Below are 27,703 nucleotides of genomic sequence, written 5' to 3' on the forward strand. Positions count from 1 at the left end.
TCTTGAAAAGAATGAAATATACGAAAAAGGGTGAAACGAATAGGATCAAGAGACAACTATTTGAGAGAGGTCAGTCTTTATGATCATCTTGATCAAATCACATGTCAGCGTGAAACTACGGTACATAATTTCGTTTCTGTTTTCGCTAACAATTAAATAGTAGAAAATTTAATATATACAACTTTCATCAAACTAATGATAGTGTATGTGTGTTTGTTGTATAAGTGTATTTTTAAGTATTTAATGTTATCTTTTAGTAAATCTTTTAGTAATTATTTTAGTAGTTATTTTGTCAATCTAGGATATATACTCTTATCAAAAACTGCTTTTTATTATTATATTTTAATTAAAAATTTAATATGGGATAAAGTTCTCTATATTCTATTTCTTTTGTATATTTCTTAAGTCATATTGCGATATGTGTCAATTAGAGATGTAGTCAACAATTTTCAACAATAGTCAACAATTGCAATGCGCAACAAGGGGGCGATTCAACTTCCAAATACGACACATTTCGTATTATCGCGATAAAGGAGGTGAACGTTAGTACGTGCGAGCACGTGACCGATGGGCCGTTATCTAGCGGGCCCTCCACTTTATGGAACGGGGAGTCTGAGATCATTGCGGTGTTGAATCTTCCTTCTTTCCTTCCCCCTTTGCTCTTCGCTCTTTTTCTCTTCATCTTTCTGGTCCTTTTCCTTCTGGCCCTATCTTTCTCCCTCCTCCCTCCTCTCTTTCTCTCTCTCTCTCTTTCTCTCTTACCCACCCTCTTTACCGCTTTGTCCTCTCTCGTTTGCTCGAGCAACGAGCTTCGCGTTCTCCAGTCGGTCATACACCTGTGAGAGTGAAAGTGTCCTCCGTCCTGCCCCGCATTCCTCCCCCCTTCCCGCTATTTATCAAACCGCCACCTTCGGCAACCACCACCTTCCGCGACATTTCCAACGACACAAGCTGCCCATCCTCCACGACTGCCAAGTTCCTCGACTCGTCCCGTCGTATCGCGTCTGTCCTCCAGCGAGACGATTTCTTCTTTCTGTGGATTCTTCTTTTTGCAAGACGCGGGATGGCCTCGCCCGCGGCAAACTTTTCCGATTGTGATCGGTTAATTCTAATGATTGCTCCATGTCAGAAAATGTAACATAAGCTCCGAAAATTATTAAGTATGTATCTTCTAATTGAGACATGTCTCAATTTTTTAACATAATAAATATACAAAACTAGAGAATTTTTATAGTATATTAAAATTTTTAAGGGAGATTTTAAATAAAGAAAGATATATTAAAAATCGCGAAATTTGTGTGAGTTTATTTGAAAAATAATAGAATGGAATAATAAATTAATTTAATTAACTAATATTGATCTTTAAAAATTAAGATATTTCATTAGATTTTTTTAAAAAACTCAAGCATACAATAAATTGCGATTGTAAGTTCCGAGTTAGCGTATTAATTAGAAAACTAGAAATTGTCATTATAGACTTGACAGATTCTTTGTCTATAAGACATCATGAAAAAAGGGCAGTTTTCGATGGACTTATTTTGGCACAATATTTTTCTCTGGATCCGTTGTTTGAGAAGTAATTTCATGAGCGTAAAACACTTAAATGAAGAAATTTTTTGAATAAAAAGAATCTCTTCTTCCTTCAGTAATTGTAAAGCTTATTTCGATATGCGACTTTTTGAAAATTGTTTTTTTTTAATTTTTGATAGAATCATTCTTTAACGGATTATATCAGAAGATGATCATATCTTCGCAAAAATTCCGTGTTTGTTCCCGAAAATATCGTTTTGTTAGAATCAGATATTAAAAAAATAAAAAATTTATTAGAAACAAATTATCATAGAACGAATTGAGGAACAAATTATTTATATATTTTTTTATTATATATTTATATATTTTTTAAACGGTTATCTTCAACGAATATAAATACATTTTATACATTTAAACATATAAAGAATTCAGAACATTGAAAAAATGTCCAAAATATATTTCTTAACAAGTAATATCCAATATTTTTGATTATTGTCACATATTATTTGTTATTTTATAATATCGATATAATCATATAAAGGTTTTTGCGAAGATATAAAGGAAGATGTACGATTACAATAAAATGCGAAAAAAATAAATGTTTTAGACATTGAGAACCTCTGCCCCGCGATAGATCGAATGGCCACGGGGCAATGGATAATCTTCTTGACCGGTCGTTCATTATCATAAATTCGCATTAGAAATTTCGTTAATAGACAATATCGCGAGACTCGCATGCCGATGAGCCGGGAAAGCTTCGACTTTCGAGTACGTCGACCCCTGATGACCCGGAGCAATCGACCAAACGTCTCGCTCATCCTTTCTACTGATTGTAAGATCCGAATCTTGATTTTACAAAGTCGTGCAAACCCCTATCTTCTGGACATTTTCGAACATTAAACTAAAGTGCACAATTATTGATTATAAATTAGAAAGAAAGAAAGAGAGAGAGAGAGAGTTGACATTTCAAATTTTAAAAATTAATATCAGGATTTATTTCTACAGTAAGCACAATAAGTAAAATATTGCAGTATAATATATAATGTTACTAAATAAATTTAAAAACATGTTGAGATTATATATATTTATGCTCGAGTGTAATTTAAATTTTCTATACGATCTTTTCTTTCTGCATTCTGAAAGCTATAATTACATAAAAGTATATAAAAGGTGGAATGCATCGTGTGAAAAAGATGCAATCCAATAATTTCAGGAATATTTTTATACATTGCACTGTGTGAATGCCGACCACAGAAAAAAAGTTCCTCTTTTACCATCTTTAAATAAAATTTATTTTTTCTTATTTTATCATTATTTCGAATTTTATCATTTACTTTTTCGCTAAAAATAGCGCTTAATTTGCAACTTTGAGTATCGCTGCTTTCGATGATGTTCTTTCACGGTCGATTTCTCGCATTCGTCGCACCTCTCGATTCGAGATTCAAGATTCCAGATGCCACAAAAGAGGAACTTTTTTTCTGTGGTCGACATTCACAGTGCAATGCATAAAAATATTTCTGAAATTATTGGATTGCATCCTTTTTACACGATGCATTCCATGGTTTCCACCTTTTATATAATTTTATGTAATTGTGGCTTTATTAATTATGGATTATATTTCTTTGCGAACGATTTTATCTCTATAAATCAATAAACTGTATCACTCTAAAATGCTTTTTTTATCCTCGTAATTGCAATGTAGAATGAAATTTTCTTTAATGAAAATTTATTTCACATTCATACTACAGATTGTGCAATTCTGTGAATGTATTTATAACTTATCTCGATTTGTTGCAGAGATTGCGAATTATTGTTTTCAAATTAATCAATACAATTAAATCCTCACACATTTAACGAAAAGAAGAAAAAATAACGTAAAACCAAATAGAATTCTAAGAATGATAAAATGTTCAAAAAATTCTCAAGTTATGGAAAACTCAAAATTAGGCTTTGGTACCTTGACAGAGCCCCAAGGAACCAACATGCAAACGGGGTGCGCGCAAACGGTTGCAGTTACGATGCTTGGAATCGCATCGTGTCACGACGGAGGCCGAGCGGGAGAGTCGTGCGTGCGTTTTGGGTGTCGTAACACAATTTTATAATTCCGCCGCGCTGCTTTGCCTACCGCGGGGCCAGGTCGTCGACCGACCTGCCGTGTGTTTCAAACGGGGTACAAACGCGGTCGTACGTACATACGATCGACCGATCGCGTCTCTCTACTCGGCCGACTCTCTCAATCGTGAGATAAGAGAGCGTGAGCGCAATAAAGAGTACGGAGCTAAGATTCGTAGACTAGGACCCCCTTGAATAGCAAGATGGACAAATCGGTGGTTTGGTGGGATAGGCCCTGGTCTACTCTCTCTCTAAAACCGACCGGGTGAAAGAGACGGTCACGCGTAGAAGAAGGAAAGAGGAAATAGTAATCGTCCGCGAAGGAAAAAGGAAAGAGAAAAACGAGCTCGACAACTTTTCTATTTTTTTCGCGAAGTTTTAATCCTATGCACTGCAACTTCTTCCATAATCCCTTTGTGTAATGTTAAACAAACTCTCTGCTCTTGTATCTAGGCTCCACTGTAATCCGAGTTTCGATTGATTCTGTATTATTAAGAGCATTGTAATTAATTATCAAAATTTAGGAGTGCTTTTGAGATATTTCAATATTACATTTTTTTTCTTTTGATTGAAGATATGTCATTTTGGCGGTTTCGAGAATTAAAATTGACATTTATTATTCGTATACGAAAAAAAATTTATAATCTAAAATATGGAAATTATTTTTATTTATCTCCAGGATATATTCAACGAATTGATAAATCAATTAAATATTATTTAATATAATTTAATATAGCTGAAACAATATTGTTAGATGTTTTCGGGACAAAGTTTCAGGACCTTACGCAATTTCCTAACATTCCGATTAAATAATAACACCGATTCAATCTCGCCCTCAATAGTGCTGCAAAGATATTGATAAAGAGTGAGTCACAGTCTCGTACACGTCGTGGTTTCAAACTCGCTTCAAACCGCCTCGTTAAACTTTAATTATGCATCGTATTACGACGTTGAGTCGCAGGCTCATTTCAGTTCTCACGGCGACGGAGCTTGTAATGCGGCCTAGTCTGAATCTATAATGTCGTAATTATAACATCGTCCCTTTAATGACAGATGAAACGAAATTGTTGGCGTCGGCCTCGAGGAGAGACGTTGACATGGAAAAAGACTGTTTTTATTCATTTATCGCAAGAAAATCGTCGGCATAATCCGTCTTGATCATAATCGCTCGCGAGGACAATCGTTGGCACCAGTGCGTATTTGTGCGTGTAACGCACGTTTTTTTCACCCATTTCTAAGCGCTATCACGCGACAACTCTTATTTGCGATCTTACTTACGATGTTCGCGTATTACAGCTCACTTTGCACACGCGTGCAACGACACGCATTTTCAGTCCGCGACATATTGACTTGTCACAGATGCAATCGGCTTCACGCGTGACACTATTCATAACTTAGTTAGTATGCATTTTGCGTACTAACAGGCGCGAATAATGTGCAAAATAGCTGCTAGAAAAGCTAACAATGTATCCCATTATTGGTCTTGCAGATATTTTCTATCAAAATTCAGCTCTTTGTTTGAGAGATAATAGATTTGCAAATTCCGTTTTTTTATTTTACATACATATATGTTTTTTAAATAATTATTAACCAATTATTGATCTATATTTTAATCATTGTTTATCAATATTTATATTATTAATCAATATTATACCAATATTTTAATTATTAATCAATATTATTAATTAATATTTATATTATTACTACCACTAATATAAAAAATTAACAAACCTTTATTGATATATACATAGAGAGTTTCAAACACATGTATATATATATATATATATATATTTATTAAAAAAAATATTCTTCAACACATGTGTGATGCAAACAAATATAAATCCTGAATCCTCTGAGCACAAAAATAGCTTACTTAAACATTACACATTTTATTTTTACCTTTAATCAATTATCCAACAGGTGTTTTGTAACCCCTTGTCAGGCCGTCTCGCCGAAACTAATTTTTACCGGTTTTCTCTCCGCGCTCATGTACGTATGTGTATATGTATACGTCGCACCTTTACGAGGTTTCGTGCTTTCGATACGATATGGTACCAGACGGGTCCTCGCGTGCAACTTACGAAACGCATATACACGAGGTGCGATGCCGGCACTCGCGAGAAGCGCGGGCAGAAACAGTAAACCCAGAAACGCGCGACCACGGGGCCGGTGCGCCTGTCTTCTTTCATAGGGCAACGAACTCCGCTCTCGCGGCATCGCGGATGTCACTTGCTACGGCACTGGCCGAACCACTCGGAGAAACCGATCGAGAGTACGATCCATTTTTTTCTTCTCGCACGGGCCAGAAGGACGAGCGTTTCTTTTTGCGATCGGCGCCGTCTCGCCACCATCTATCCCATTGTAAGAAGAACCGTACAGTTGTTAGCCAATTGGCTCCGTATAAGCTTACAATTAAATTAATTTTGGATAATTGCCAGCGAATAAAGATCTATCATTTTGCACTTAGTAGACACAAATATAACAAGAGAGAATATATATTTTAATACAGTATAGAATTTAGCGTTGCATTTGGTGCCAACGTGCGCTTTTCAATCAGAAACATGTATTTATAATATGTATATATATTTGGAATTATATAGTTTAAATGTTTGCACACTTACATCCTGTTTTGATGTCAATGATCCGAGGGCAACACGCAACTCGAGAACGATTGTTTTACGAGGGGAAAGCTTTATATGACAGAAATAATCCACTCTGCACATTCCACGCTATAAGAAGGGATATCATATTCATTCTATCTGAGTCCGATAGGCAAGAACTCTAGACAGATAGACGGTTTTAATATCGCTGACAAGACGCGATTCTGCAGTCAGAATCTTTATACGTTATGATATTTCGTTTAAGAGACCCAAAGATACGATGAATGTAAATGTGTCGTGCGTATTTCAAACTTTTAACATTATTTTGTTGCGTATTTATCACACGAATCGACAATACATCTCGCAATTATAATACGTATTTTTAAAATATAATATTTAAATATAATTGTTCGAAAATGCGATAGATATTTTTAAAACACTTTGCATCTGTTTGTCGATTCGCGAGCACTAGATATAAATAGGCGACGAAAAATATAAAGTGAAGGATAAAATAAAAGATATCCAAAACCCCGTTAAGAAACATCAGATTGAGTATTTGATGAGCAAAATAATTTCTTTTTATTTACAAAAGTATATTTATTGATGATTAAAAGCAATTTATAAACAGCTTATTAATTAGCAACTTATCGCTATTCGATATCACATTCTTCTGCATCGATAAATCGTAATTTATATTCTTGTATAATTATACGGAAGCTGAATCAAGATATGTATATCATCTAAAGTAGTAAATATAAATATTGCTAATTTTAAATCGTGACTTACGACGGATAATATAGATAATATACAAATAACAATACATAATAATTTTTAGCCAATTTCATCTTTTACGCATAATTAAAATATAAGCCGGAAATAAGTTCTCAGGCTTTTAAATTTGCCCCCGTCTTGACGGTCGATATAATTTTACGTAATAAGTTGCCAGCTGGTTGTCTCTAATTATCGTAGCTTTGGGGAATGTTCTCCTTTTTCCTTCTTTCTCTCTCTCGCTTTCTGTCTTTCTCTCTCTCTCTCTCTCTCTTGCTCTTAAGCGTGTACGCAAAATACCGGACGGTACAATGGCGTGGGCCGGAGTCGTGAAAATAGCATATTAACGAAATTAGCATAAGAGGAGAAAGTCGCGGTCGTCGGCCGCACGACCGTTCGCGCGAGTGCCGAATCTGCGAATTCCCATGCGAATGACTTTCGAGAGAAAAAGATAAAAAGCTGGTGCGTGTAACTCGTGCGATATCCCCGGACTCTCGTAATTATCGCGGTCCCTTCGACGCACGCCCAAAGAAATCCATCTGGACCATTTCACATTCATTTTAATCCGCGTGAGAAATTTGATGGATTGCAAAATTCCTAAAAGACATTGTGACGATTTCTGTTATTGCTTTCGTTCTTATTAGATTAATACGCAATTCCTAGTCTGCCTATTATTATTTAATTATCATGTTTGTACCGTGTGTCCTAGACTCTTAAAAATTTAAATTTAAAAGCTGTATGAGATTCTAAGATATAATTTTAATTCTAATTATTTTTTTATAATCCTAATTCTAATTGTTTTTCTAAGTAATTATTGATGCGTTATAATATTTTAAGAAAGCCCATGAAAACAATGGAATATTAGGTCGATAGGCAACATGGGATTTTTCTTTTTTTAAATAATAATTTGCGCACCGAAATCTCGCGTTCGAGCGAGAGAACGGAGCCGACGTAAAAACGCCGTCGCGGCAAAATATTTGCGCACTCAAATTAAGGCGAAGTTTGTCCACAAGGAGTCGTCGATGAGCGAGCGACGTTAAAACGTAACGTCGCGTTGGAGTGATGTGCAAAGACGCACTTGCATAAGTGCAGCGGCGGCGGAGACGCGGCGGCGTTTATTTTGCAGCGAGGTGTCCACTGTCGTGCAAACACTTTAAGTAGGCACAAATATCTAGCTGGCGAACAGAGAGGTCGTTGAACCCGAGGGGGGGAAGAGGAGGAGGAGGAGGGGTGGCGGGAGGGGAGGGGGGGAGCGTCGATCAGCTGGTCACCGTGGCTACGTGTGCACACATCGCGAAGATCGATGGTTTTCGACGACCCAATTTCCTGACTGTCACGCGGGGGAGCGGGACGAACGGGGGAGGGAGGAGGGGAGGAAAGGGTGAACCTACCTATCGCACTTTCAAATCACGCACTCGCGTTACAGTCATCTACATGGACGACGGCTCGCTAATTTACTTTATACTTCCCCGTGCATCGCGCGTTTCGTCACGAGTACATCGATGCCAATTACGTTGAGCGATATATTATACCTATAGCCGCCGGTCTCGTTATAGTGTAAAATGATAGAAAAATACATCAGATTTATATTTTGTGAAAAAATTGCAATTTGACAATAAAATTATCAATACTGTAGATGTCAGTAATTTCGAATGGAAATTATGTTTATGCATTTTTATAATTTTCACATTGTTACATGCAATTTTGCATCGTTTTGAGAACGGATGACTACATAATAGTTCTTTCAATGTTAATAAGTAATAATTGTCATCAAAAGTTATTTGAGAAATATACAGCATGTATAAGAAAATGGAATAAATTTAATTAGAATTAAAGACCTCGAAATCTCTTTTAAAATCAAAATTAAATATCGTATTCTAAATATAAATATATTTTATGAATTTTTTTGTACGTAAGGTGTTGTCATTATCAATTAAGATTTGATAAATGCAATGCAGCTTCTATAATTTCTGAATAAAAAAAGAAGCAAATAATACACGATAATATATTTATAATAAAATGATCAGTAAACGAAAATAGATCTCATATTTTGATCTTACATTTTCTACAAAAATTTCTCAAAAAACATGAAAAGATGCATAAATCGTTTCGGCATACAAAGATTAGAGTGCAAACTACATGCAAGAAAGACGCTACGAGATAAAAATATATAAATCCATGTAATCTGCTAATGTAGGATGAGTCGCGGATATTTTCCTGAATGGCTGTGCGAGATGAACGATAAGGACGCAGCCCGCGATTCTAGTCCGAGCTAGTCTGCTAATCGCACAAGCTAGTCACTGACTATCCGCGACTGAATGATCGAGCCGGTCGTGTTACGGAGGTGGTAGACCTAGGATCGTTCCGCTTCGACAAAGGCGGGGGAGGTAGATCTGACCGATAGCACATAAAACTGGGTTATCAGAACGCAGCTCCCCTTGGACCGGTTACGCTCGATTCTCCTTCTTCTTTTCCACGTTTTCTTCCTTTTGTTATCTTCTGCACTCGTCTCTACGAAGATCAGCGTTTCGCATTTTCGTCTGATTAGAAGTGCGTTGTATGGTATTGTTCCAATTTGGATTTTGACGGTAAAAGATATGCAGTTTTAAAGATTTACAAAATTGTAAAGTTATAGAGATTATCATAGATAACAACAATTGTTACATTAAATAATAATAGTATATGCTCTTGAGTTTCTAAAAAAGGAAAATATATCACTCATATATATAAATCTATTTACCGATTAGATTTTGGAATATCGCTTAATAATACATTATGTTACAAATTGTTTTAAATATTAATTTAAATATTATTTATTATTAAAAATTATTTATAAATATTATTTAAATATTCATTATTTATTTATTTATTATTTAATTATAAATATAATTGCATTAAATTCTGTATTAAAATTGTAATGGCTTAATTTTTTACAATATTTAAATAACCGATCTCGATACGTGCAGTTAACTGCGTTTGTTGCCATCTGGTTGTATTGCCACCATCTCCTCTATCTTACAAGGACACGACGGATCCTTGTTTCAAAGAGACCTGGAGAGTTTCGGCGAGGGAAAGAACAGGTTCATGAACTCGGATGGTGTCGACATTCTTCCCCTATGTCCGAAATGTGAGTAGAACATGCATCGACCTCGGTTTGGATATATTTAGCAAAGGGCGCCCGTTTTATGTCGCCGGAACGGCTCTCCATGGTTTCCAAGAAAAACGATAATGCAGTCTCGAACTTATATGACCCTTGAGCTGTGGGGCAGTCGGCCATTCAACGACGTGTCGAGAAATGCATTTTTGAAGGTCGCCGGAACGTGTATCATGAATACGCTATTATACAAAATTCCAAAACTTATTTATTTAGATGTGATATGTGATCGTAAGTTGCATGTCTGGTAAAAGGACAACATTACAAAGGATAACATTACAAAAATTAATTATTAAATTAATAATTATCGTATAAGACAATAATTATTTAAACTCGCAATCCTGGAGAACTAAGCTGGCAATCTAGCGCAATTTCAAGAGAAGGGTTGTGCGATAATGTAAATGTGATGGCAAAGCCTGGAAAGTGTGTGTGTTCGTCGATTCGTGTCGAGGAGAAACGGCGATCTCCTCACTACCGAAGGAAAAGGACCCCAACCTTGATAACTGGATCCAGCCAATGACCCCGGTCGTTCGTTGCTCCGTAGGTCGATACCTACCTACCTACCTACCCGGTGCAGGAGTTTAGAGGGAACAGGTAGGTAGAGATATATACGATCCTTGTACCCATTGCCGGGATCCTTAGGTGGAGCCTCGAGCATCTACCTCAGAGTCTTGTAAAAAAGATGCAAGATCTCCCCAAGATATAAATAGATACCTTCGTGCAGCTGTACCGAGCGAAAGGAGAAACAATGGCAAGGTAATCGAATTCTCTTTGCGACCGAGCCTACATCCGGTACTTTCTTCTCGTTATTCGCAAAATAGCATTACAATTGGCGTTTGTGCATGTCAAGAATAATCGCTTTTATCATTGACATCATAAATTTGACATATATTTTGTATTGATGTAATATTTAGAAAAATTATATTTAAAATTAATATTTAGGAATTTGACTCAAATAAAATAAATTGATATGAATTATATTTAATTTATTTATATAAACATTCTTCTTTTATAATCAAATTTTTTTTCTTCTAATACATCATTTAATAATTATGTAATTTTATGAGAAGAGTTTAGTGCAAAGTTAATTATTTTTATTGAATGTACATGTGCTAAAAAATAATTTGAAAATAATCTTACTATTCGAAAATTAATTTTATGGCATATTCCGCTCGCGAAATCATTCGCCCATGGTTATGTTATGATTAATGGAGCACCTAACTTTTTACCGACGAAATGCTTTGAGTTGAACGACACACGCCATGACCACCTGTACATAATGAGACGTTGGCTATTTTCATATAGATAAATGACGTAGAATTCGTCGAGGGAAGATTCTTGCCTTAGGACCATGACGCGCGCATCTAACGCACAGGGACACAAAGGAGAGTGCAAAAATGGGACGCATTCAATTTTGAGGTCATTGAAGGTAGAGGAGGGGATGGAAGGAGAAAAGAGAAGAACGCGCGAAGGATAGCGCGTCGGGGGAGCACGATTCCCGAGAGATCGACGCACCCCAGAGTTCATTATTCTCTCGAGCAGGCTCGACAAAAAGCCATCACTAGCAACCCGGCACCTCCTTCGCCTGCCGCCCGCCGTCTCGCGTCTCCGGGCAGCAGGGATCCTGGCGGAAAAATCCGTTTCATCGAACCCAGAGTAGTCGTCCTTAAGTCGAAAGAAAAATAATTTCATTATCCCAGGAGCGAGTGTACGGTCTCACAGGTACGGATTTAGCGAACGTTCTCTCCGCTCTCTCTCCGTGACATTCGTATTACCCGCGGAACGGAACGATCGCCCACTTCGCCTTTAGATTTTTGATACGGAGGGGACACTTTGATTCGTGGGTCGCGATGAGATCGCGACGAAGGACGGAGAAAGGTCCTTGCCCGGATCTTTGGTCACGTACGATCGATCAGCGTGGCGATTGCAGCCCTGGAGCCCCCAAGAGAACTCCGGGGTTGGTACCCTCGCTCCTGCATTCTGCATTCAGTGCATTCCCCCTGCGTTCAATGCACGCTGCAGACGATATCTAGATGGCTGCTCGATGTCTGCCGCCACCGCCGCCGCCGCCGCCGCCTCAGAGAGAAGAATCCGGCTTACGCTTATACGGTAGATGGTGGTAGTTATGTGCTATGCCGGTGCGCTTCGGGGGCCAGTGGAGATCGAGAGAAGGTGGAGGCCGTAAATAACGGTCTATAGTTCTCGAAGGGGAGGGTTGGGTCTCCTCGTTGAAAAGCTATCTTTGGCGTTAACCCTTTTGCAAGAGCGCTGGGTGTGATTCTTTTCAGAATCCTTGGAAAGAGCACCAGCCGCTTTTCGCGATAGGAACGGCAATCTGTATATGTCGAGATAGAAAAACAGAGGAAGAGTGATAGAAGATCGATGACAGAATGATGAAAGAGAATCGATCAAAGATTGCATTATTAATAGCATATTTTGTGAATGACTAGATTATTGAAATTGTGATATAAAAAACTTAATTTTTTCTTGGTTTTTTATATGGGGGATTCACATGAATGAAGAAAAAAAGAAAAATTAAATTTCTAACAATTTGCATGTAATTTGCATCTCACTCTATCAAATTAATTTTGCAAAATGGTTTTAAAAATATTAAAATTCTCAATATTATATTCAAATTATTTAAATCAATATATTCAAATTATTTAAATTCAAATTAATTATTATATTCAAATATTATATTGAATTTTGTTATGAATAAATAAGGAATTTATTGAAATTTTATAATAATTAATAAAAATCCTTAAATATAATTAATAAGAATCCCTAAATATAATTAATAAAAATCCTTAAATATAGTGATACTTTTTCCTAAATAAATAAATATAACGAAAGAGATAAATATAAATATATATAAATAAATATATAGAGACAAGTAGAATAAAATGTGTAATAAAGCAACGCTTTATTTTTCAAATTCGCGTAAACCAGATTGGATGCGTCCGAGAACGAAACCCTCGATTACTCAAAGTGGTTCAACGACTCGGCACGGTGCGTCCTAACGATCTCTTAACGTGGGCAGCCATTATCTGGAGCACATCGATCACCGCGATTAATTCTATTGAGCACTACAATCTTACCTGCAGGTGATCGGTAGTGGCGGTCTGCGTTGGAATTTCGAAACGATCGGTTGTCTCCTCCCCACCTCTCTTCTCTATTTCGCTCTGCAACGCTTTTTTTACTCGTCATCCCTCTCCTCGTCTCTACTCGATAGGACGACCGGGTTTAGGCAAGGTTATCAGCCGCATTAGACGAGACGACGAACTCTCATGCTCTGTTCTTCCTCTTTTCTGCCGCGTCAAATCAGACTACTTGTTTAAGCGCGAATAGGTACCCTCGTTTCTCTTTCCTTGTTCGTATAACACGAAATATCCGAAAATCGATTCCATCACATTAGAAAATAATTACAAGCAAGATTAAAAAAAATATCGATGAAAATTTTACAAGACTGATGTTTACAAATTTTCAAGTTTCTCATGTATATATTTTTTTAAATTAATTAAATTAAAATTAGATTTTATACCAAAAATCAAATTGATTTCATGGTAGTTGAACATCGTACTACTTTGTCTACTTTGTCAAATTGAGCTTGAACATCGTGATTATTTTTCTAACGTTTTGACATGGAATTTCCTGTATTTCGACACTGAATAGATCGTGTCCCCGAATAATCCTTCTGGTCCGGATAATCCTACTGGCATTTTTGACCGATTCGGCACGCCAAAGGAAAATGAACAAGAGGCGGGGAAAGAAGCAATATGCAAATATGCAGATTTAACGTCGCGAGTGACCTTTGTCGGTCGTTGCACGTCCCGTCAGATGACTCGGGTACGTTTGTACTCGGATACGTTTGTACTCGGATACGTTTGTACTCGGTTCCGCGATCGGCGATGCATACCAGAACCGGCGCAACGCAAGGGGGGCTTCGGGAGAGCGGCGAGAAAAGTTGCGCGGGGTCCATCGCGGGGGCTACCGATCTCTCATTAACGTGATCGTTTGCTTTATCCGAGGTCCGAGCAGGAGCCGATTAAAAAGCCGACGCCCGCCCTTCATTCGCTTCCTCTCTCCGATCGCATTTAACTGTAGAATGGAGTTATCGATCGTGAATTTTGGATCCTTATTAACCTAAGAAATGTCTGACATGAGAGTCCTTTCGCTAGAGCATCTTAAGAATTAATTTTTCAGGGGAAGACGATCTCTTCTTTTCATCAGGAATAAATTATAAATTCCTTTTTCCTTATTTGGGTGATATTTTTGCTACATCCAATTTATCATCGCTCAAAAAAGTGAAATGAGGTGATTATTATTCAGTTTGATTCTCGCGCAAAAATAATTATAAGAATAAGCTTAAGAGGACTTGTCGATGCGTAAGTGCGTGTCTCCAAAATGACGAAAATCGTCGACAGATTCGGATAATTGTGGCGGTGCGGAAGAGGCAATCGCTAGGATTGAAGATCATCAGTATCAGCCTTACGTTTCCCAAAACGTGCGAATCGTAGCCGAAGCCGTGCACTTGATCACCGGCAACGTGCACGGCCGATCACGTTTCGGCCTGTTCCTTTATGCGTGTGTGTCTGTCCTCTTCTTCTTCGTCACCTTCTCCCGCGGCTCTTCCCTTCGACTCCTCTTCCTCCGCAATCCATTTTATGGCGGAGGGAAAGTGGCGCGCCTATCATGCGGTCCATTCCTCTCGCAATATCCTCGCGAAACGAGATGCGGCGAGACGCGCGATATGCTCGCAAATGCGTAATTTAGCGCACGAATTCTACACGCGCCACGCGTAAAACCATCACGCGAGTTCATTTGAACATTTATCGATCTTCCTCAAAATTTGATTTAAAAATGAGCTATAACATTGCGCATGAAATGGAAGAGTCACTATTAAATGTAAGTTTCCAATTTTTCCCAAACAGAGATTAAAAGAGAGATGAAGGAATTTTATTTATTTTTGCACATGACAATTCAATTTTTATTAAATGTCATTATACGAATTTTGTTTAGAAAGTAAACTATATTTATATATATTTCCATATTACTGTTTTGTAAGAGAATTTATTGCTGGTATATCGAAATTATATTTTTAAGGTTTTGTTCTCGCAATAATAATCGACTTGTTCCTCAATCAAAAATAGGTAAATATCTTCTGTCTCCTGATAAACGTAATACGAAAAAAAGATTCGACATTATCGCGATCGCGAATGAATACAAACCGACGACCCGATTTTATGATTGCGCGCGCGAAGAGAAAATCAGATTCCTGCTCTGATGCAGCGTTCTTTTAAGTCGTTTTGACCACGTTAACAGTTATGGAAAAAACACTTTGACAACTAACAAAAAATTTGGATAATAATAAATATAAAATATACAAATAAAATACATATAAATGTATACAATAAAAAAATACATACACGCACATATAAATATTATATATAAATTACATTAATTATAATTGAAAAGATATATAAATTACATTAATTATAATTGAAAAGATATATGAATTACATTAACTACAATTGAAAAGAACTGATTGCGATAAAGTGTAAATTAAATTTACACGTAAGAAATGTCATTCACGTTATATTATATTGAAATTTAATTATAATATTTTTCCAGAATTGAGTATCTCTCAAATAGAAAATTATTTAAATATATTATTAATTAAATATATTATTTAAATATATTATTTAAATATATTAATTAAATATATTATTTAAAGATAGAAAATTTTATATTACATACTTTTGTTCCTTTAAATACTTTTTAACAATTATGATTTTGAGAATAAAATAAATCGATAATTACACATTTCGATTACTAATTTGATATAATGTAGAATTTCTCTTATTCCTTCTCTCTTATACAATCTCCAGGTGTCGGTACAAAAAGTAGAAATATTTCTCGCCGACGAAACGTCTTTCAAAGTAGCTTTCCAAGAGGTCAAAGGGCACTTTGGCAATTGAAACTTCTCTACCGAAACTTCTTCAAGCGGGCAGTAGGTCACGATAAAGAAAAAAATGTTGAGCTCTCCTTGTTTTCATTTTTTCGGTTTAACTCGAGCGCTCGGGCACGTACCATATAAATTGAATTCGGCCCAGAGAGACGCGATCGATGTATAAACTCGCACGTGATTGGCGAAGGCGAGCGATAGCTCGCACGTGAGCGGAGGTGAGTGCACACAGGATACTCGTAAGGTGAGCCAAGAAGGTCAGTCGTGTGTGTAAGGGCAACGGGTCGTTGGTATTCTGAGGCGTGCATGTGTTTATGCACAGAGATATATTATAGGAATATACATTTATAATATTCTCTCGTGATCTCATAAACGCCACTCACAAGGAACTGGTTAGTTATTATATATATATATATATATATATATATATATATATATATATATATATATATATATGACTTGTTTATTTATTCATTACAAATATAATAAATGTACAAAGAATGCGATTTTTAATTGAATCTAGATTCATTCATTCTTATTCGCGAATTATTTTCAAGATGTTCTTTAATTAGTCGTAAATTGTGTATGTGTGCGTGCGCGAACATCTCGGTAAATTATAAAGTGGACGGCTTAGTTCATAAAAGCCAAACCAGAAGACCTGTTAAGTCAGGTAGACACGTAACTTTTTATCCGGCTAGTCCGTCGAAAAGGGTCCTTCTGCGCAGAAATTCCTTTTACACATAGGCGCCGCATACAGATATTTGGCTGATATTTTATGTATCACATAAATTAATCTTTATTCCCGCTGCATCATGCATTTAATAATTTAACAAAACAATCTTTATTTTTTTTTAAATAATTCGATAGAAATTCTCTCTTTTTTTCTTATTATATTATATCAAAAATATTATAATCAAACATATATTGTACGCACACACATGTAAAAAAGTATTTCAATTTATATATTTTACAAAATATTTTATAGCTCTTTAATTAGAATTAAAACGCTTTATATATATACATTTATATTCTCTCGAGCAAGATTTAATATTTGTTTGAAAACGTAATGGTCTACTCTAATGTTATCGAATATCACAGATCAAATCTTTGCTGTCGCAGCAGTTGTCATTTGGTAGTCAAACGACTCGGTATCACTTTCGTCAAGTCTCGCGGCGACACTTAGCTCAATACTAGCGTCGAAGTTACATCGTATATTTTTCCTTTACAGTATTTTTCTTTCATAGTTCGAATCTCTGCTTTTATTTTATTTTTCACATGTAAATATAAATATAAGAAATCATTTGTTTTATATATTTATTTATTTAAAATCGTATAACTTTTGTTTTTAGTTGAAGTTTATAATTCCTGCGAAACCAGTTATAATATTATTCAAGAAAGGCACATTGCGGCTGCTATAGTTTCTGTAGTAAAAGTTCTGTGTTTGCAGATTTGGTAAGTTTTGTTCAACACTATTTTCTGTATCTTTACACAACTAATGTCTTATGTAACTAATACATAAAAGAATATCTTTGTTCTTTAAATCGTATATTTTATTCGAGAACGTAATTTTCGCGAAATATAAGATGAATTTTAATTAGAATCTCGAAAATTATTATCAAAACTTTTATAATAATAGTTGTATCCAAGATAGTTTAGAGCGAACTTCATGCATGCGATTTAACAAATATGTAAGGTTATTTTGTAAAACTTTAGATAAAATTAAGTTTAAGATTAAGATAAAAGAAATATCAGATATTGATATTAACTAATTAATTAAGATAAAAGAAATATCAGATGATTTTATATCAGATTAAACGAACATTTTTGGAGCATTTTAATAAATATTTAATAATCAATTTTTATATCAAAATTAGAAACAAAATGCCGCTGTTACTGTTCATGATTAAAGATCTCTAGCGTTATGCGCGAAAAATTTATTTTACATTAGTCGATTAAAATACCGCAACAAATTGAATAAAAATACGAAATGTCATAGCCGCTAAACATTTGCGAGTCAAAGTGATGATGATTGTGAAAAAAAAAATCCTGCCGGCGATACGCCGTCGAAAGTAAGCTTCCTCGATTCATCACCGGCACGTGTTTGACCACGTGTCGGCCTATATCGCGTAGTCGCAGCACGGAATCGTTCCTTGTCCTCCTCCGCGATTGCACATGCGCGCGCGAGCTTGATAATGAGATGAGTTTACACATGCACGGTGCGCCGTAGGCGCAGAGAAAGGTGTTTATCATTCATTTCTGTCGTTCGCCATTCCTGGAAGCTGCAATCGCGTTCCCTCAATTAGAAGCGTTTACGATCACCGAGGAGGATCGTCTGTTACATACGCGCGAAAACACTTACGTGATTTATTACGTCCGTGTAACAGCACGTTTCTCGCCCAAGTTTCTAAACAGTTTGATTATAAAGTACCTTTTATCAACGTGTCTATCTACGCCGCCGTCTCGTATAACAGCTACACATTTACATAAAAATCTTGCAACACGATAATTACAATATCTCGCTTTCGCCAAATTACTGTTATTCAACGGTATCCTCTTTAATTTGCAGGTACCGCGGTATCGCTTCCCTTTCCACCTTAAACAATGATATCCCCCGTATATATCATCCTCGGCATTTCTTTTGTATTTTTCGTTTATTATATTTTTTATCGCAAAACCCTTCGACTTCCGCCGGGACCATCCGGCATCCCGGTACTCGGCTATTTGCCGTGGATAGATTCTGAACGTCCTCACGTTTCGCTGACAAATCTGGCGAGGAAGTATGGACCGATCTGTGGACTACGGATGGGCTCGGTTTATACGATCTTGCTGTCGGATCCTCAGCTGGTAAGACAGGCCTTTGCGAAGGATGTATTTGCCGGTAGGGCCCCGCTCTATTTAACGCATGGAATAATGCAGGGACACGGTGAGTAATCCTTTCTTTATCCTGTTATTAAATAAAATTAAATCTAATCCCAGACAGCACATGTCCTTAAAAGATGTCTGAAAAACGATTTCAAGAAGTTTTAACGTCCTTTAGATATCTTTTTGTGATGTCTAGGATAGGCATATATATTTTCTGTAGTTTAAATAAAAAAATAGATCTTTATAATATAATTATATAATTAATATAATAAATAATAAATTTATAATATAATAAATTTAATAAATAATATTAAATAAATAGTATTAAATAAATAGTAAAATATAAACTGTCACTTTAAAATAAAAGAAATAATTCAATTGAAGGGTGAGAAGGAGGGAGAGAAAAAAAACTTACTACTTTACTTATTAAATATTTATGTGATTTTTTTATATGGCATTTCAATTGCAATTCGTTAGTCTACGAGGATGAATGAAATTCAAGTATAATTTAATGATAGTAGACGCGCTTAAGAATCTAAAATATTCTTCAGACGGCTGTTAACCGCGTTTGATCCGCGGGCATCTAACTGATAATTTGAATAATCCTTGAAAGTACACCATTCTGTCATACAGTACCATATTGTATGACACATGGCGAGTGCGAGTCGGGAAACTCACGTGCGCGCGATGACGACTTGCCGGGAGAAGTGGTAACAATGGAGCGACCAGTCGCACAATGGAAGGGCACCATCGGTTGTTGTAGGACGTAACGGTTCCTCTAACGAACGAAGTTTCGCCGTGGGCCGACTAACCTACTAAACAGCTAAAAAGTCTACCTACCATCCGGTGGTGCCTTAGGATCCACAAAAAAAAAGCTGACGTCTCTCGGCCGTGCCGTAGATAGGAAACGAGGTCGGCCCGGCGTGGGTCGGAGGATTTAGAGAGCTTCCGGGTGACGTAAAACCGCCGACCTACAAGCATTCTTCCGCGTTAATAAGACGTGTACGCGCAGTGAAAGTCTCTTTGAAGAGACCTCGCCCTCGAGTGTAAATGAGAAATGGATTTCTTTTGACGACACGTATTTACTCGCAATGTCATTCCAATAGCTCTTGAGATGTTTCCGAAAAATCTTTAGAATATACGCTCGAAAGTCGTGTCGTAAGAACCGCGTATTTCATCTTCACCGAATCCTCTCCTCCTCTTTTTTACGATGATTTTTTACGATGATTTTTTACGCATGATATATTTATTGCATAGAACGCTTGAAATGAATATAAATGGTGACAAAACTCCTACGATTAATTTAAAACCACAGATTATTATATTAAAAATTTTAATTTTATACAACGACATGAATATTAAAAATGGATGTTGAAAAATTATGGTAAGAATTTACGAAATGTGTGACTTTAATATCACTCAACGTGTAAGAGCGATATGAACTAGGCTCACAAAATACATGTATTCGATTATCGTGACGATGTGTCGAGATAAAAGCGCGAGGTGTGGACCGTCAAGGAGAATAGAATAGAGCTAGTCAGCCTGCCACACGGATGTCCCGTTCTCGCGATAACGAGGACTCTCTAGATCCAAGTGCCGTTACGATTTTCGATTTACGATCAACGTTACCGATTGCGGCGCCGACATTTGATAGCGGCTCCTCTGCATACGAGAGAGTTTCGTTCGTACCCCGTTATTTGACGTATATAGAGTGTGTACCGAACATAATATATGCGATAGATAAGCGTCGAACATGCTCGGTGCTCCATATATCATAGAAACGGAAAGATTTGCGATTAAGGACATTTTTTTAACTCAAAGTTTGCGTACGTAGGATGCCGCGATTGACGATGGGCCGTGCGGCTATCGCTAGTCCCTGATTTAACGCTACGCGGCTTTTGTTTCCAGATGAAAACAGGGTTACTCGAACGGTCGTAAGTTTCGCCCGTCGACTGAAAATTCGCCGGCAAGGCCACAAATTCCGTCGTCGGCGACGGCGGAGCCCGGGCCGATCCGTGCGGGACGATAATTTCACGACAAAGTGTACCACGGCACCCGGTGGTACACCTTACACCTCGTTTCGAAAGCTCCCATCCTCTCGTTCGCGATCCACCGTCGTCTTCGGCGCGCTTCCCTCTCTTCCTCCCCGCCTTCCCTCCCCCTTTCCTCCTCCCCGCGCGTCTCCTTTCCTCCTTATTTCTTTTTTTTTTTTTCGATTCCCAGTGCATGCACGCACGTGTGCGTGAGCCTTCGACGATGTTTACGAGGCGCCATGTCTCCAAAGTCAACGGCCCCGTGATTTCTCCATTCATTTCCTCCGTGCTATCATCGCCGATCTCTTTTACAAGCGCGCCGATTTAGCGAGTCGATAAATGCGCGTATGTATTACGAATCGAATAATCTAATCGTTTATTGAACATTTCAACTGTTATTTCATGTACAATTGGGCTGCAATTTATAATTAGAGGAATTTGCTTATCCGATTCGAATTTTAAATGCAATCTTTTATATTGGCTTTATGCAATTAAATGAGCCAATATATTTAGGCTTGTAAACCCAATTTAGTGATACAATTTAAATAAATATGAAATGATGTGAGAAATTAGAAATTTTAGCATAGGTTTGAATAAATAATGTTCGCGAATAATATTAAAATAGTGATGTTAAAAGAATATAAACTCGATAAAAAATCTCTCTCTATGATGCATCATAATGTATATCTCTTAAAGAAAATGATAACTTTTAGAAACTGAATATTTTCAATTTAAAAAATTTATTTATCCTAATTTTCACGATGCGAAGAGATTGCATTTTTCTTATGAGATGTGTGTCGCCTTTCAGGTTAAAAGTTTTACAAAATAAATTAGATAAATTACAGAGAAAGCTGCATGCTAAGGAGAATGTAAATTCAAATCCAGAAAGAAATTAATGTAAAATAAATATGAATTGAAATTGTGCGGCCAATTTATAATGCATGATAAATTTAGCGTAGCCACATCCTTTGCACGCGCACCCTCGCGACATTGAAGCGCTTCTGACACCTTTCACGAGAGACTCTTGCGTCCGGAGAGCCTTCCTCCACTCCTTGTAGATGCCCCTCCAGAGCATTCAGGAAAGATCCTCCCGCCGCGTGAGTCTCCTTTCTTTCTCTCCACCGGAATAGGTTTGGTGGGGAAATCCTAGCCACGCCTCCATCAACAGGTACAGATCCCCAGGTACATATCTCGTGATACACGTGAAGTTTCGTTAAACTTAGATCAATCGCGAGCGTTCGGTTTCGAAGGAAAGGGAGGCTCTCTGAGGCGTCTAACGTTCGTTTCAAGTAGTGAGGACCGGGGATTAGTCAGACGAGCAACCGTCGCTGTAGACCGTTACTACTTGGGCTCATGAAAGTGCGCATCACGGCGCATTAAAGTCTCTAAATCGGAGCGTCCAAGGATGCGTTGTCTTTTACGGTATTCCGATGAAATGCGACTAATGCAGCAAAATATTCCTCCCGTTATTATATTTTCGATGGATAAAAATACATTTACCATATCCATAAAATAATTAGAATATTTATAGTCAGCGAGAAAATATATAACTTTTTATCTATCCATTTAATTTATAAATATCTAATATTCGTTATTGCACCTCGAAAATTTACTGAAACAATAGCTGCTTAGAATGAACTAAAAAATATGACTTATTAAACATTAATAAAAATTTACGAGTTTACTTTTGCATTTTAAAATTTCCATTTGCAGAATTCTTTAATTTCTTTAATTTTTTATCGCTAAATATTCCCATAATTATGTCAGCAATAAATTATAGTTATATAACAATTTTTATTCGCTAAAAAAAATGTGCTTTGGATTGCCTATTTCCTTGATTGTCAGCGCGTGCTATTTTTCAGTATTACGTCGGATAATCTCTTCAAAACGCTTGTCTGTTATCCAATGTGAAATATCACGAGAGAAAAGCTATACACATAAATCGACGATGACGATGCGGCCGCTGTCTACATGAGAGATGAACACGGGGAAGAATATCGACTCGGGAGGCGCGTGCCTTCCAGCGCAACCCGTGATTATCCGACAGCGCGTTTACACGCGCCTTTATGGGCGCGCTCACATTTCTTATGCAAACTGGTTGCCCCGCCACGACGGATAATGTCGTACGTAATAGCGTTAATTTATTATAGAGCGCGCCGATGGCGAGATAACGCGCCGTCTGTAAACATATTACGCAAATTTTCTGCATTGCTCGTCACGTGTCGCACTGCCAGATCGATCAATTCCGTTTTATACAATTTGATTGTTCCGCACGCATCGCACGAATGTCGCAAATTATCATATTTCATGTATTTTTCGGCTTATTTTCTTTTAATTGTTGTCTTCTTTATTTGTAGCTAATTTTATTAGGATTTTAGGAATCCCATCTCATTGTTTCATTAAATTTTTAGCATAGATATATTTTGCGATTTCTAAATTTCTGGATTTTCACACTCTTCCTTCAATTTTGATTTGATAAAGAACTATAATTTATTTTATGTTCATATGCAACAACTTATTTTACATATGAATGTACACGTATAACACTAATATAATCTTTGATTTACAATGATACATATAATTAAATACGAGTAGTAAAAAAATATATTTCTTCACACTTAACAATTTTCTATTGAAAGCCGAAATATGATTGGCATATATAAGTTGCGGGCTTATGAAATATTTCATAAAGACGGCAGTTCCTAGAATAGATTCTTTGATTATTCTAGGAAGTCATCTTAGCGAAACCTATTATAACAAGTAATTGCATTAGAGATTGTGAAAAGGATAGGATGGATCGGAAATGCCACAAATATCGTCGGTAGTGTCAGGTAACGGAGAAACGCAAAATTCCGATGGTGCGAAGCAAAGTATTAATAGGCTTCTGAGAAACGAATCGAAAGTAAAAGTAAGTTAATCCTTATAAGATTAGGGGTACCCCCAGGATATAATCTGAGTCTCGCGTTTAGATTAAGTACTAAAAAAAGACTTATAAAATTACACATGCACAATTTTTGGCAAAAATAATTTAATTTTATAATATAGATAAAATTAATTTCCAGTAAATCATTAATATTACTTTGGAATAAAATAATATATCGCGCAATAAATATAATTTATAAAAAAATTTTAATATTTATATGAATAATTTTTTAAAAAGATTAATAAAAATATTCTTTAAATTATATTAATTGGAACGAGTATTCATTTATCGATATAAATTCGAGGAATTCCGCGATGATTCAGAGAGACTATCAATAATATTAAATATAAAAAAAGCGTAAACTCAAAGATATTGTCATAGCTTGAAATCACTTGGAAGTCGGCTATTGCGATTACAGCCTAAGTCTAAAGACCGATCGAGTGTGAGAAATTTAAGGTGTCGCGTTACACTTTGTAAAGTCAGGGCAAGGTGTGCAACAGCAGGTGGTAAACAGCGGGAGGGAGACTTGATCTTGGAAAACGATAGACCATTGGACACTCTCGTTACCATCGGTGCATCGACCTGCATCGCGGTGATCGTCAAAAGTGTCTGGACGATGCAACGGCGTTGGCCTTTAAGCGGGTCGACGAAACCTGAAATTCTCGACGTCCTTGATGTTGCTGCTGCCACACGCGAGCGGCAGTATATTGCGAATTTCAGCTGATAGAAAAAAGAGACCATTCTGTCACGATTCACTTTTATGATACCGCGATTTATTTCAGAATCGTTCGATAGGATTCGATGAGGACGATTAAATTTTCGCCATCTTTACCAAAAGTATTCAAGTACCATTGTTGATTCTTCGTTGATGAACAAGGCCATCCTTAAAACGTAGTAAGATATATATTTAATTATTTAATATTATTTGACTTATCTCTTGTGATGTTATCAAAGATACAAGAGTTAATCATTATTAAAATATACAAACACATTATATTGGAAAATGACGACAGTCTGATTGACATCTTCAAATATCAATCATTTTTCTGTTCATTATTTATTAAGAAGAATATTAATCATCAAGGATTTCTTTTCTATCTCATTATAAATTTCTCAATTAAGTTAAATTATTAAATTGATGTGTGCAAAAAGCTGATAGATTTTTCATTCAATTGCACACACGTGTAGATAATTTTTATACAAATTCGAGAAAAAAATCAATTGAGCAAGCAGACGCGAATATTCACGTAATACACGATGATTAACAATCTCATTTACAATCAGTTATAGAAAAGTCGCAGTTTCAATCGCACTTGGCATACCTCAGCACTGACTCAACGATGCGGTCAGAAGCGCGCGTGTAAAATAAGCGTTACTTCCATACACACGAGCGACTATTCGTATTCCGTTTAGCTTATTACAAACGCGTAACACTGACGTAAGATGTCCGCGATTTTCCCAACGACTTGTTTTCCTCTTTCGAGCGCGGGAGAGTGGGTGTAGGTGGAATTCAATTTTTCCCCTCACACGCTGATTCTGCTCCTAGTACGCAGTATCCTTGTATCGTTTTTTTTTTCATTCTACATAATTATTCACGCATCTACCGTTTATACATCTTTTATCGTTGCAAAACTACAATATGTTGTATTCAACTGTAATAACTTGCAAATAGTTTTCAGAAGATTGAAAGAAATTTATTTGTTAGTGTTTTAAAATTGTTTTTCAAAAAAGGCAAAAATATTTTCAAGGAAGATAGTCAAAAAAATGTTTTGTTGATGTAGGTAGATTTCTAAATGTCACAATAAAAATTTACCGCTATATTTTGTAGAATATAAAACATAGTTTGTAACATGTAGAATTTATAGCAGCAAATTCTAGTTTATATCTTTTGGCAAAAATTTAGGTCCCATTCAAATTATATCAATATTAATCATTCCATTGGATAAATATGAATTTCCATAACTAGAACGATCTTGAAAAAATGATTTTTCTATCATACCAAATTTTATCTTGTCATTTAGATCAATTAAGTTTAAAATATACGCGACATTGCTGTATTTGCTAAGCATTTATTTATTTCGATTAATTTCTCTAGAAAATTGTTGCTGCAATTGCAAGATGAATTTCTTTGAATGGTTACACATTGCTGGCTCAGGATACATCAATCTTTTTTCCTGTTTTCGTAACGAGCGGCTTATTCGCGATTGGGTAGGTTAGGCACGTCCGAGCAAACTCGGGACCGGCCGCGTCGCACAGATGCGAAGGACTCTCACTTTTATATCGGTCTCCTTGAAGGAAGTTCTCCCGGTCGTCGACAGTTTTGCTCTGCATCCGTGGGGAATTACAGTTAGCTTCGCAAGGACGGGCCGACGGCCTCTCCCGTTAAGAGCGACGGATTGTATGAACGAAGACCGTTCGCATCATCATCATCGACTTGTTACGACCCGCGTTCCCGATAGATTGTCTCGATGATCATTCGAAATTTTTCAACTTACAATATTAATTGAAATGTGTATAATATTTCACAAAAGAAAATTGCAGCAACAATTTTCCAGTGTCAAAAGAGCGATATTTGATAGTTGACGATTGCTACTGATGAGGAAGATTGATTAATAAGCAAAGTACAGAGTCGATTAATAGACACCCTCGTTGAAACAGAATGATTTTCGGAAATGTGTTTAAACGAATTGACACATCTATTTACTTAATCTATTTATTTAATAACATTGCACGATTGGCTTTATTTCAACAATAATAGAAGAAAAATTATTCCTCAGTAATTTTCTGATTTTTAAAGAGCAATTTTCAAGCTATTGCTATTCAATATTTATCGAGGAGCCATTACAATCTTTCACAATTATCGCGCGCTTCGTTGTATTGATTTATCTGTCAAATTTTGCAATCGGAAAATCATTTGTAATCAACTGTAAAGACGTTATTAAGTCTTCGCGAGCGGTATAGATGAATATAACATGTATTGCGAAATGCATGCTTTAATGAAAGGCAAAACACAACATTTATTTAGCATAAGATATCTTTTTAATCTCTCTTCTCTCTCATAGATCGTCCTCAGAAATCTTGCGCATAATTCGAGGATTCACTACGAATTATTATCGAACAGTCGAAGCACTTGGAGTATGCCATCGACAGCGCCATATCCCGGTATTTTAATGATCGTGCCATAAAACGGCGATCGATCGATCGGTCGGCTGTATTTGGACAGGACGACTATCGCGCGTCGCCTTCTCGCGCTGCATTCGTCGGACTTTTTGCCAGCCGAGGTGGAATGACCGGCCCTGAAACGTTCGGACGCATGTATGCATTATCCGTCCGCCGTCCGGTTTATTTCTGGCGGTTCGCGAATTCGTGGTAAGCGCTCCTCTCCACGAGTGCCGTGCCCGAGAGACCGAGTGATGTCATCCCTTGAAATCATCCGCGGCGGGGTGTTTAGTTGCGTAAGAAGCTCGACTGGCAAGGAGAGCTTCATTGTTCGTAGCTTCGCGGATGCATCGTAGAGATGAAAAGTAGCATGCGAGCTACAAAGTTGAAGCAAACTTTTTCTTTTACTAGTTCTTCCTTGAAGGCTATTATCCTAGTGCTCTTTCCCTCTTTCTAAAAATTGCTACTAAAATATTCAACATTATTCTTGAAAAGGCAAGGAAATGCAAGCTCTACACTAATAGAATATTTCTTTTTTGACTTTATATATGTTTTTTTTATAATTAAAATATGTAATTAATGAATATATTTAAATCT

General features: G+C 36.6%; 1 protein-coding gene across 3 annotated transcripts in view; it reads left to right on the forward strand.

The window, feature by feature from the left end:
• Positions 1-381: 381 nt before the first annotated feature.
• Phtm (cytochrome P450 enzyme phantom) overlaps positions 382-27,703 on the forward strand; it is a 32,079-nt gene continuing 4,757 nt past the window's right edge. Inside the window, exons 1-3 of one of the 3 annotated variants that reach the window (XM_083095848.1) lie at positions 382-1,160; positions 17,479-17,581; positions 18,696-19,052. In XM_083095848.1, the coding sequence (XP_082951974.1) occupies positions 18,731-19,052 (322 nt within the window). In that variant the 5' untranslated portion in view covers positions 382-1,160; positions 17,479-17,581; positions 18,696-18,730. Of the gene's footprint in view, positions 1,161-17,282; positions 17,407-17,478; positions 17,582-18,695; positions 19,053-27,703 lie in introns of those variants that run through there. The other 2 variants (XM_083095847.1, XM_083095849.1) reach the window with 2 other exon arrangements.

This window comes from Camponotus vicinus, unplaced genomic scaffold (genome assembly GCF_025532165.1).
Source record: "Camponotus vicinus isolate PSW18456_S1 unplaced genomic scaffold, iyCamVici1.0 SCAF_4, whole genome shotgun sequence".
NCBI lineage: Eukaryota > Metazoa > Arthropoda > Insecta > Hymenoptera > Formicidae > Camponotus > Camponotus vicinus.